General features: G+C 40.9%; 1 protein-coding gene across 1 annotated transcript; it reads left to right on the forward strand.

Moving 5' to 3' along the window:
* Window positions 1-1915: 1915 nt before the first annotated feature.
* Window positions 1916-10472, forward strand: abcb9 (ATP-binding cassette, sub-family B (MDR/TAP), member 9). The gene is made up of 11 exons (XM_053481293.1): window positions 1916-2866; window positions 3118-3232; window positions 3604-3734; window positions 5054-5259; window positions 5391-5588; window positions 5703-5831; window positions 5915-6103; window positions 6227-6400; window positions 6554-6713; window positions 7622-7758; window positions 9214-10472. The coding sequence occupies exons 1-11, from the start codon at window positions 2239-2241 to the stop codon at window positions 9514-9516; spliced, it is 2370 nt and encodes a 789-aa protein (XP_053337268.1). The 5' UTR covers window positions 1916-2238; the 3' UTR covers window positions 9517-10472.
* Window positions 10473-12265: the final 1793 nt, after the last annotated feature.

Raw genomic sequence — 12265 nt, forward strand, 5'->3', positions numbered from 1 at the left:
CATCAGTATAATGGTATGACCTCTGTCTTTGTCTCTCTCACTGTGTATAAATACACAGTGCTGGTCAATATTATTGGCACCCTTGGTTAAGATGTGTTCTTAGGCTTCTAATAAATGCATTTTTTATTTTTAATGTTCGCCTGACCCAGACAAACATTGTCTGGGTCAGGCATAAAAACAAAAGATGAGTATGCGGAAAAGCACCCCATGCCCACTGTGAAGTATGGTGGAGGATCTGTGATGCTGTGGCATTGTTTCACTTCCAAAGGCCCTGGGAACCTTGTTAGGGTGCATGGCATCATGACCCAAAACATGTGGCAAAATCTACACAAAAGTGGTTCAGCAGACACTAAATCAAGCTTCTATCATAGTCATCTCAGTCCTCAGTCCTTAACCCAACTGAAAACCTGTGAGGTAAGCTGAAGAGGAGAGTGCATAAGAGAGGACCCAGGACTTTGGATGATCTAGAAAGAGTGTGCAAAGAGGAAGATCAAAGATCCCTCTATCTCAGTGGCGGCCGGCCCATAGGGGGCGCTGGGGCACCGCCCTCCCTGATAAGAGGGGCTAAAAATGTAAAATATATATTTTTTACAAATTAAGTTTTTAAATTCGGTTTACCCACCAGTATGTGCCTACATGCGATATGAATAACATATACAACATTTCCCACCTAGTGACATTCATTCACCAGTGAATTTCCACAGACAGACTTGTATCGTTTCTGTCATGGGGCGCTGAGAAAAAGCGCCCCTGAGTGCAGCCAAATAGCCCGTCATGTAGCTGTTGCTAGGGCAAATTAATAAATATGCGGCCAATCAGTTTCTCAGAATTTTATGGTCTTGGGGCGCTGGAAATTCTGCCCCAAGCCGCAGAAAATACCGCGAGATTTAAGTTTTTTTTTCTTTTGAGGCGTGGCCAATCAGAGAGAGGCGCGGTCAATCAGAGTAATGATGGCGAACTTAACGAGTGAAGAGCAGTTTCCACCAAATTCGGTGAGATCCTTATTAATATACCCGTTTTAGACTGTTGTGTTACATTGCATTTTTAAAACTGTTTTTCTTTGTGTGAACCACTTTGAGATGCAACTTTGCTTGAAAGGTGATCCAGCTGATCATACCCTTTGATGTTGATTATTGTATTTGATACTCTCTTAAGCATGCATGGCGTATTATACAATGGAAATTTGTTCATTTACTTTATCTGTGAAACTGGTGATTTTGAGGAGGAGATTAAATCATTACTGTTAATTGTAATCATCGTCTGATTTTAATTCTTATATTGGACTAAGCAAAGAAATATTTTGTCACATCAGCCCCACCAGGAAAAATTTTCACCAGCCGCCACTGCATCTGTATTCTACAATCTTGTGAAATGTTATAGGAGGTGGTGCTGTACAAAGAAGCCTGTACAAAGTATTAACATCAGGGGTGCCAATAATTGTGGCACACAGGATTTCATGAAAAAAAAAATCTTAATGTAGGATTATATGATTAATGAATATATTAATGTATATTAATATAATGAATTATATTAATGAATAATTGTACTTCACACACACACATACATGTACAGCATATTGGCATATCACAATATTTTATTCTTTATATAATAAAATATGTTTTTTTTAGTTTTATAAGGATTACATAGTAATAACATACTATTACGAATATATTACAAATATAATAATAATAATAATAATAATAATAATAATAATTTCGCAATATTGTTTATTATTTCATATAATCTAATAATAACTTTAATTCCTACTTGTAATGAGTTTGGTCCTGAAAGAGCTCCTCGTGCGCGCGTGGGCGTGTCCGTTAAACGCGGAAAACGTTCTTATTGGTCAGGCTGAGCGCCGTGGGCGGAGCTTCACCACCACATTCATTTTCACTTCCGCGTTACCAAACTGCAGCCCGGAGACTCCGGAGAAGCGGCGGAGTGTGAACACAGACAGAGAGGCGCTTCTGTAAAACACCTTCCTCATAGTAACATTATTTATATTAGTACATCAGAGTCCGTGTTTGTGCGGATTAAAGGGAAGTTTGAGCATTGCGGGTTATTTCCTGGTTGTGTTGTTGTGTCTTGTCTCCAGAGAATGATCTCACACCAGATAATGACCTTGTGTGTTGTTTATTACCTGTCTGATCGCTTCGGTCTCAGCACAGGCTGATCTGATCTGATCTGATCTGATCTGACTTCCTGTCACGTGTCTTCACTCTCACGTCACACTACATCATGAGGCTGGCTGCGCTTGTTGGCTGCATCTTTACTTTTGTCCTGGTGGACATCGTGGTCTCCACCGTCCTCTACATCCAGTTTTCTGGTCCAGTTATGTTCTCGGATGACGTCCTCGACTTTGACGTCCGTCGCTCAGTGCTGGATCTCTGGGTGGTGACCCTGGGGCGTTCCTGCCTCCTCGTCGGCGCCTCTCTTGGCGTCCTGATAAACCATCAAGATGGCTCGAGACGGGTCGGGTTCCTGGACACGCCGATGGTGCTCCTCAGTCTCACCATGCTCTCGTATGCCCTCGCCAAGCTCCTGATATTCTCCGAGATGGGGGCTCTGATGCACGATCCTTGGTTCCTCAGCTTGTTCTCATGGACTTGCATCTCCGTCATAGGGTCTGTGTTCTTCTGGAAGCTATTGAGCAGGCCAAATGTTCCAGACTCTGATGTTGGGGAAGAGAGGGAGAGGTTGGTGGATGGAGGAGAAGACGAAGAGGAACATGAAGAACCGGGCGAGTTGGGTGGGAACGGGGTGAAGACAAATTCTGGGGCCACACTGGGACGTCTGCTGTCGTACTGTAAGGAGGACACAGGGCTTCTGTCCCTCGCCTTCTTCTTCCTCCTCCTCTCAGCTGTGTGTGAGTTTATACACCATGTTCTGACACCGTAGACTCCACTGAAAATTCCTCACTACCATGCATATTATATTTAATTACAGTATATTTACTGAATGAATGATGTGATGGGGTCTAATTTGCTGTAAGAAATGCTGTTATAAACAATGAATACCTTCTTTATACCCTCAAACCTCAAACAGTGCTGTGTTGTAAATAATAGATGTTACCTGATGTGAATAATTATTTGTTTAAATGTTTCTGTCTCTCTCTAGGCGAGGCCTTTATCCCCTATTACACTGGGAAAGCCATCGATGGTATAGTAATCAACAAGAGTATGGAGCATTTCATCAAACCAATGACTATTCTCACTGTATTGGCTTTCGTCAGGTGAGTTGGTATCATCAGGTATACACTTATACGGATACGTGTAGATACAGTAATTACTAATATCTAGTCTGATTTTATATCTTATATGACTAATAACTTATATAATACAACATTTCATAAGTGCATGCCCAAATATATAAACCTATTCTTAAAAATCTAAGAATTTACAAATTTCACTTTATTGCAATATTCCAAACTTTAGTAAATTTTATTTAAACGTCCCTAGATGAGACCTAGGTGACTAAATGACTCCGACTTTTACAGCTATTGTGTGACACCATGCATGATATTTAGAGAAAGTATTGGATGAGGTTCTTGGATTGAATTTTATGTGCTGTACTGTAATTATAACACCAAGTCTCTAATTCTAGTTCCGTGGCTGTTGGGTTTCGTGGTGGTGTGTTCTCATTGACATTCGCCCGGCTTAGCATTCGACTGCGGAATCTCCTTTTCCGCTCGTTGATGCATCAGGAGATCAGCTTCTTCGATGCTAATCATACAGGTTGAGTTGTGTCTTACGAGTTAAAAGCTAAGATCATGTGCTATCGTATATTGTTGTTGTTGTTGTTGGTCTTTCGGCTGCTTCCGGCAAGGGGTTGCCACAGCGGAATACCCAGTCCGCACTACAACTTGGCACATGTTTTACGCCAGATGCCCTTCCTGACGCAACCCTCCTATTTTATCCGTGCGTAATGCTCGGTAATTGTAAGAGTCAATAACCATTGAGAAACATAACAGTCAGTAGTCATATCATCACAGTCAGTAGTATCATTACAGTCACTACCAATAAGAGTAAGTATTGATAAAAGTCAGTAATCATAACAGTCAGTAAACACAGGCACCAGTAATCATAATAGTCAATTATCAATAGTGGTAACAGTCGCACTTTAAACAGTCAGTATTAATAACAGTTAGTAGTCAAAAGATTCAATAGTCATTACAGTCAGTAACTTTAACAAGCAGTAAGCATAAACACCAGTAATTATAACAGTTAGTTGTTAAAAGATTCAGTAGTCATGATTGTCAGTAGCAGTGTAAGCATCAGTAATCATAATAGTCAATCAGCATCAGAAATCCTAACAGTCAGGAGTCATAACAGTCATTAATCATTAATGTCAGTGGCAGCATAATAATCAGTTATCAAATGTTAGTATCTATAACAGTCAGTACTTATAACAGTATTCATAACAGCCAGTAGTCAAAGCAGTCAGTATTCATTAATGCCAATAGCAGCATAACAGTCAGTAATAAAAAGTCAGTAGTCATAACAATCAGTAGTCATAACAATTAGTAATAACCATCAGTAGTCATAACAATCAATAATCATCATTGTCAGATGCAGCGTAACAATCAGTAATCAAAGATCAGTAGTATAACATTTAGTATTCGTGACAGGCATTAGTCATAACAGTCAGTAGTCGATAGTGTCAGTGGCAGCATAACAATCATTAAACAAATTTCATTATTTATAGTCATTAGTCATAATTGTCAGTAGCTGAATAAGCACTAGTAATAACAACAGCTCATAGTCATTGATGTTATTGGCAGCGTAAAAGTCAGTAATTAAGTCAGTAGTCATCACATTCAGTAATAACCGTCAGTAGTCATAACAATCAGTAATTATTATTGTCAGTAGCAGCGTAACAGTCAGTAAACAAAAGTGAGTAGTCATAAGAGTCATTAATCCTAATAGTCAATAATCATAACAGTCAGTAATTATAACAGGATTCTGGAATTGTTCTAACAGGTGATATAACAGGAGCATTTTTAAGGACAACCAAATTGAAATTAGACTCAGACACAGATGTGTAATCGATACAGGTAACATCACGTCACGGCTGACCTCAGACACCACGCAGGTGAGTGACCTCATCTCGCAGAATGTCAATCTGTTCCTGCGCAGCTTCGTCAAGGCAGTCGGATTCTTCATCTTCATGTTCGGCATGTCTTGGAAGCTGTCGCTCGTCACCATCATGGGCTTCCCGTACCTCGCCGTGCTCTCCAAGCTTTACGGCGAGTATTACAAGGCAAGCGAGCAAACTTTTCACAACCTCAAGAAAAATCACAGAGCCTAAAATCCTGTGGAATCAAGGTACTACTGATCTTCCCTCTACTGTACATGTGATTTTTAAACTTTTACACAAATGTTTTCCTGCAGAAACTTACTAAGAAAGTGCAGACGTCTCTGGCTCAGGCCAACAAAGTGGCAGAGGAAACGATTTCAGCCATGCGGACGGTGCGCAGCTTCGCCGGAGAGGATCACGAGGCTGAGTCTTATTACTCCAAACTATTGGAGGTGTTCGCACTGAACAAGAAACAGGCCATAGCCTACGCCTGCTTTATGTGGTCCAGCTGTGTGAGTATCGGATATCAAGAAGCCGGATTCATCTAAAGGAATCATGAAATAATGATTTGTCAAACAACCTGGCAGACCGTACAGGTGACGTTAAACATATGGGTGTTGTTTTAGATCTCGGAGCTGGCGTTGCAGGTGGCCATCCTGTTTTATGGAGGTCACTTGGTGGTGACAGACCAGATAAGCGGGGGAACTCTCGTTGCTTTCATCCTCTATGAGCTTGAACTTGGGGAATGTCTGGATGTGAGGCACTTTACAATAACATCAGTAAATTTTTAATGTGAGAGCTGTGCTTGTTTTTGTCTCAAACTTGCTCTGCCCCTCAGAACATCGCGTCAGTCTACACAGGTCTGATGCAGGGTGTGGGAGCCGCAGAAAAGGTCTTCGAGTACATTGACAGGAAGCCCAAGCACACTTTCGATGGCCAAGTAGCTCCAGATGTGCTGCAAGGCCTGGTTGAGTTCAAGAACGTGACGTTTGCGTATCCTACACGGCCAGAGACCAGTGTTCTCAAGGTATCACATCATGTCCTACCTAGTTAAGGTCTGTTCATTGACCTAGTCAAAGTATTTAAATTTTACAGCAATACAATTAAACATTGTTGTATTGCTTCAGCCTACCTAACATTTTATTCGCAGAACGTGTCCTTCACTATCCAGCCACGGGCAGTGACAGCTCTGGTGGGTCCCTCAGGCAGCGGTAAAAGCTCCTGCGTTTCTCTGATCAAGAACTTTTATACACCTCAGGAGGGCCAAGTGTTACTGGATGGATGTCCTATTGAGAAGTACCAGCATAGCTACCTCCACTCCAAGGTGAACTCCTGTCAGAGGGGAAAAACCTTAAATGTGCACACAAAGTGGTGAAACAATATGTGGCACAAAGCCGTACTGAATCACCAAACACAAATCTGACTTTAGAATAAATACTCGTTGTATCAAACTGCAGTAATTCACTTCTTCACTCAGGTCGCGCTGGTTGGACAAGAGCCGGTCCTTTTCGCCCGCTCTGTACAGAAGAACATCGCCTATACCCTTCCAAGTGCTCCTGTAGAGGTTGTAGTCACGGCTGCCAAAAAGGCCAACGCTCATGACTTCGTTTCCAGCCTTCCCAAAGGCTACGATACGGGTGAGACCGGAGGTTTAGAACGCCGTTCAGGAACACACCAGCCTCATTTACATTTAGGCATTTGGCAGACGCTCTTATCCAGAGCAACTTACAAAAAGTGCTTTAAAGTTTACATCATTGGATACATACTTACACTGGGTTAACTAGGTTAATAACTAAGTGCCATTTATCTAAATAAAAGTTGACATTTAGGAAGTACTGTTAATAACTGAGAGGCGGCACAGAGGTGTAGTGGTTAGCACTGTCGCCTTGCACCGCCATGGTCTGGGTTTAATTTCCGGCCAGGCTTGATTCCGGTCTCCGTGTGCATGGAGTTTGCATGTTTTCCCTGTGGTTGGTGGGTTTCCTCCCACTTTCCAAAAACATCTAGTTTAGGTTAATTGGCGTTTCCAAATTGCTCATAGTGTGTGAGTGTGTGCCCTGTGATGGATTGGCACACTGTCCAGGGTGTACCCCACCTCGCACCCTAAGTCTCCTGGGATAGACTCCAGGCCCCCTGCGACCCTGAATAGAAGATAAAGCGGTATAGATGATGAGTAAGTGAGTGATAATAAAATAAAATAAAATATAAAATAAGCATTAACACTTTAGGGTGTGTTTTAATAGGGAAAACACACCAGGATCACAGGCCGCATCACAGATTTGCACATTAATAAGAAATGTGCTACAATAAGGGTACCTGTTTTAATAATAATAATCTTAGCATGGGTTCTGGCTTTAAAAATAGCTGTTGCTTGGACCCTTTTTCTGTTGTCTCAGATGGACCACTAGATCCATGTGAGACAGCTCCTAGATCCCCAGACATGCTAGAGTTACGCTGTGTTTTTTTTTGTCTTTACCAAATATCCAGTATCCTATCTGACTCCTCATCTAACGCAGTGTTAAGTCACATGTGTGCCACATTGCAGGTGTCGGTGAAAAGGGGACTCAGCTCTCAGGAGGGCAGAAGCAGAGAGTGGCGATCGCTCGCGCCCTGATCCGGAACCCAAGCGTGCTCATTCTGGACGAGGCCACCAGCGCACTGGATGCTGAGAGCGAGCACATGGTATGGATTAAGACTTTTATTCTTGTCTTTGATGTAGACATCCTGTTTGTAACAGGGTTTTAGCATTATGAAGATTTTGGGCCATTAATTTGTGAGTACTAGTGTGAGTGTCTTCAGACTACGTTTGTTTCTTTGTTTGGAGATGAAAGGAAATTCCAAAAGCTGTAAATTTTAGAATTATGGAATATATTTTTTTTTCTTTTGACAAAGACGTTATGGCCTTTGAAGACAGGAGGTGGTGGTGATGGCCACCCTTGAAAAGATTCATACGGTGAATTCAGAAAGTATTCGGACCGACTTGACTTTTTTTCAGTTTTATGTTGCACATAACTGCACAGTTGTTCAAATAGTTTTTTTCTCATTAACGTAGACTCAGTACTCCATAATGACAAAGTGAAAACATAATTTTAAAAATATCTGTAAATGTATTAAAGAATCACACGTACTGTATATGTACCACTCCTATGTTGTCTTGGATATGTACCTCATCTTGGCTGTATCACTAGAATGTTGGAAGGTGAACCTTTGGCCCATTCCTGAGTGCTGTGGAACAAGTTTTCATTTAGGACATCTCTGTACTTTGCCCTCCACCCTGTCTCCCAGTCCCTGAAAGCCACCCCCGGAGCACAATGTTGCCACCACCATGCTTCACTGTTGGGATGGTATTGGGCAGCTGATGAGTAGTGCCTGGCTTCCTAATCTTTCCTCATTGTTTCATCAGACCAGAGAATCTTGTTCCTCACAGTCTGAGAGTCCTTAACATACTTTTTTTTGCAAACTCTGAATGATCTTTCATGTGTAATAAACTGAGGAGACGCTTCCGTCTAGCCACTCGTCCAAAAGCCGAAATTGTTGGAGAGCATTAGTGATGGTTGTCACATCTCTTACTGGGGCCCTTTTCTTTTGTGATTCTTCAGTTTTTCTATTTAAGAATTATGGAAGCCACTGTGCTTATCCTAAGTTTCAGTGCAGCAGATTTTTTTGTAGCCTTGCCCAGATCTGTGTCTTGCAACAATCCTGTCTCTGAGCTCTGCAGGCGGCTCCTTTGACTTCATGGACTTTGCTCTAATACCTTATGCATTATCAGCTGTGAGTCCTTTTATAGAGAGGTGTGTGCCTTTCCAAATCTTGTCCACAGGTGGACTCAAGGTGTAGAAACATCTTAGCAAAAATCAGCCTAAATTTAAATTCTCGTTGCCAAGGTCTGAATGCTTAAAAATGCTTTTTTTTTTTTTTTTTTAAACAAAATTTACAGACATTTCTAAAATTCTGTCATTATGAGGTACTGAGTGTAAATTAATGAGAAAAAAAAAAATTTAAACAACTGTAATATCAAGCAGCAATATAAAAAAATAAAATAAAAGTGAAGGGAGTCTAAATACTTTCTGAATGCAGTATATAAAACAAATTTGTGTCCAGACTTTTGACTGGTACTGTCTGCATGCATTCTGTCAGGTTCAGCAGGCCCTGAATGCTGTGATGGAGAACTACACAGTCCTGGTTATCGCTCATCGCTTGAGCACGGTGCAGCGCGCAGACGCAATTGTGGTTCTGGACAACGGCACTGTGGTGGAGCAGGGCAGACACGATGAGCTAATGGACCTCCGTGGCCTCTACTATAGACTGATCCAGAGGCAAATGATGGGGACTGATATCACAGACGAGCCCTCGCGTCCATTTTTAGAGCCGTCTCGGCCCCGGGAACAGGAAGAGAAAGAAAACGAAAGCAGCGGAGATGAAAATGTCCCAAGATATTGATCTATTTATTCTGATTCAGCACTGAATTTGATACATGCTAACATGAAACCTACCTCAATTCTGTAAAACACTATTAGTTTGCCGCAGGTAGAAAGTAGCCCAGGTAGGCAGATTTTGCAATCAGTATCGGTTTCAAGTAAAGAACAAGCACCAGGAGATATCTGCTCTTAGATTCATGCTGCTATGAAGTAAAAGCTGTCTGTATGCACAATTACGTTAACATATTGGACAAGGCGCCATTGATTATAAGCTGTCTCAACATCCTCACAATAAACCTTGAGTATTGTCATGCTGGAATAGGTTTGGGCCTTGTAGTACCAGTAAAGTGGAACTGTAATTATAAAGCACTCCGAGACATTCTCTACAATTCTGTACTCCGAACTCATTATAGAACCACACAAGGGTATGATGGCCAGGGGTGCACATGCTTTTGCACATCTCAAAAAAAAATTGTGATCATGAGATAAAGTTGATAAAAACACTAGAAAACATTAAAAGGTTGGGGATCAGCTTTAATGTAATCTGTGATATTATAATTTCAGGTTGAAGTCCAGATATATGTCTGGCTGTAACAAAGATGAACCACTTCATTTTTTTGAACTGGAACTTTACAAAGTTTTCTTTGGTGTGACATTATATGGTAATAAATTCCACTTGATTGGTGGCTAAAGATTAGGAAATTAGTTTTTTTGTAAAGAAAACTTCTCCACCGTGTTAAAATTCAAGTGAAATAAGTATACCACTTCAGCGGTGTTATTTTAGTGGTGAAAATATGAACTAATCCCAATAAAGTTGTCCCAGTTTAACTATTGGTGAAGGTGTTTATTTACACTGAGCAAGTAGTAACGTATTTTGAAAGTAGATAATTAAATCTGGCACAGAAACAGTTCATAATATCGCTTTTACTTAACATTTTGGTAAATTTTGGTTTCATTTATGTCACAGGTAAAAATTCAGGCAGATATTTAAGTACTTGCAAATTTTTATTTAATTCGGTTCAGCCAGTTTTGCGTGAGACTGTGACAAAATCTGTCTGAATCTGTCATACATACATACAGACATAAGGACATCAAGACAGACAGACATAAAGACATACAGACTGAGATAGACATGCATGCAGACAAACATAAAGACATAAAGCATACATGCATGCAGACATAAGAACATACAGTGGTGTGAAAAACTATTTGCCCCCTTCCTGATTTCTTATTCTTTTGCATGTTTGTCACACAAAATGTTTCTGATCATCAAACACATTTAACTATTAGTCAAAGATAACACGAGTAAACACAAAATGCAGTTTTTAAATGATGGTTTTTATTATTTAGGGAGAAAAAAATCCAAACCTACATGGCCCTGTGTGAAAAAGTAATTGCCCCCTGAACCTAATAACTGGTTGGGCCACCCTTAGCAGCAATAACTGCAATCAAGCATTTGCGATAACTTGCAACGAGTTTTCTAGCATAAACCGCCTTTTTAAGGTCATGCCACAACATCTCAATAGGATTCAGGTCAGGACTTTGACTAGGCCACTCCAAAGTCTTCATTTTGTTCTTCTTCAGTGTTCAGAGGTGGATTTGCTGGTGTGTTTTGGGTCATTGTCCTGCTGCAGCACCCAAGATCGCTTCAGCTTGAGTTGACGAACAGATGGCCGGACATTCTCTTTCAGGATTTTTTGGTAGACAGTAGAATTCATGGTTCCATCTATCACAGCAAACCTTCCAGGTCCTGAAGCAGCAAAACAACCCCAGACCATCACACTACCACCACCATATTTTACTGTTGGTATGATGTTCTTTTTCTGAAATGCTGTGTTACTTTTACGCCAGATGTAACGGGACACGCACCTTCCAAAAAGTTCAACTTTTGTCTCGTCGGTCCACAAGGTATTTTCCCAAAAGTCTTGGCAATCATTGAGATGTTTTTTTAGCAAAATTGAGACGAGCCTTAATGTTCTTTATGCTTAAAAGTGGTTTGCGCTTTCGAAATATGCAGGCCGTTTTTGCCCAGTCTCTTTCTTATGGTGGAGTCGTGAACACTGACCTTAATTGAGGCAAGTGAGGCCTGCAGTTCTGCAGATGTTGTCCTGGGGTCTTTTGTGGCCTCTCGGATGAGTTGTCTCTGTGCTCTTGGGGTAATTTTGGTCGGCCGGCCACTCCTGGGAAGGTTCACCACTGTTCCATGTTTTGGCCATTTGTGGATAATGGCTCTCACTGTGGTTCGCTGGAGTCCCAAAGCTTTAGAAATGGCTTTATAACCTTTACCAGACTAATAGATCTCAATTACTTTTGTTCTCATTTGTTCCTGGATTTCTTTGGATCTTGGCATGATGTCTAGCTTTTGAGGTGCTTTTGGTCTATCTCTCTGTGTCAGGTAGCTCCTATTTAAGTGATTTCTTGATTGAAACAGGTGTGGCAGTAATCAGGCGGGGGGGGGGGTGACTACAGAAATTGAACTCAGGTGTGATAAACCACGGTTAAGTTATTTTTTAGATTTGGAGTTTTTTTTCTCACTTAATCACGTAAACCTTCATTTAAAAACTGCATTTTGTGTTCAATTATGTTATCTTTGACTAATAGTTAACGGTTTTTGATGAGCAGAAACATTTAAGTGTGACAAACATGCAAAAGAATAAGAAATCAGGAAGGGGGCAAATAGTTGTTCATACCACTGTAGAGACAGACATGAAGACATACAGACTAAGACAGACATAAGAACTTAGAGACAGACATACAGACAGACAAAAAGA

The sequence above is a fragment of the Clarias gariepinus genome, chromosome 21 (assembly GCF_024256425.1).
Source record: "Clarias gariepinus isolate MV-2021 ecotype Netherlands chromosome 21, CGAR_prim_01v2, whole genome shotgun sequence".
NCBI classification, from domain to species: Eukaryota; Metazoa; Chordata; class Actinopteri; order Siluriformes; family Clariidae; genus Clarias; species Clarias gariepinus.

Excerpts from the sequence above, each read along its gene's own strand:
- abcb9 (XM_053481293.1), top strand. The coding sequence starts at position 2,239 with ATGAGGCTGGCTGCGCTTGTTGGCTGCATCTTTACTTTTGTCCTGGTG. Across the intron at positions 3,233-3,603 it reads ACTGTATTGGCTTTCGTCAG|TTCCGTGGCTGTTGGGTTTC; the intron begins GTGAGTTGGTAT and ends CTCTAATTCTAG. Across the intron at positions 6,401-6,553 it reads ATAGCTACCTCCACTCCAAG|GTCGCGCTGGTTGGACAAGA; the intron begins GTGAACTCCTGT and ends TTCTTCACTCAG.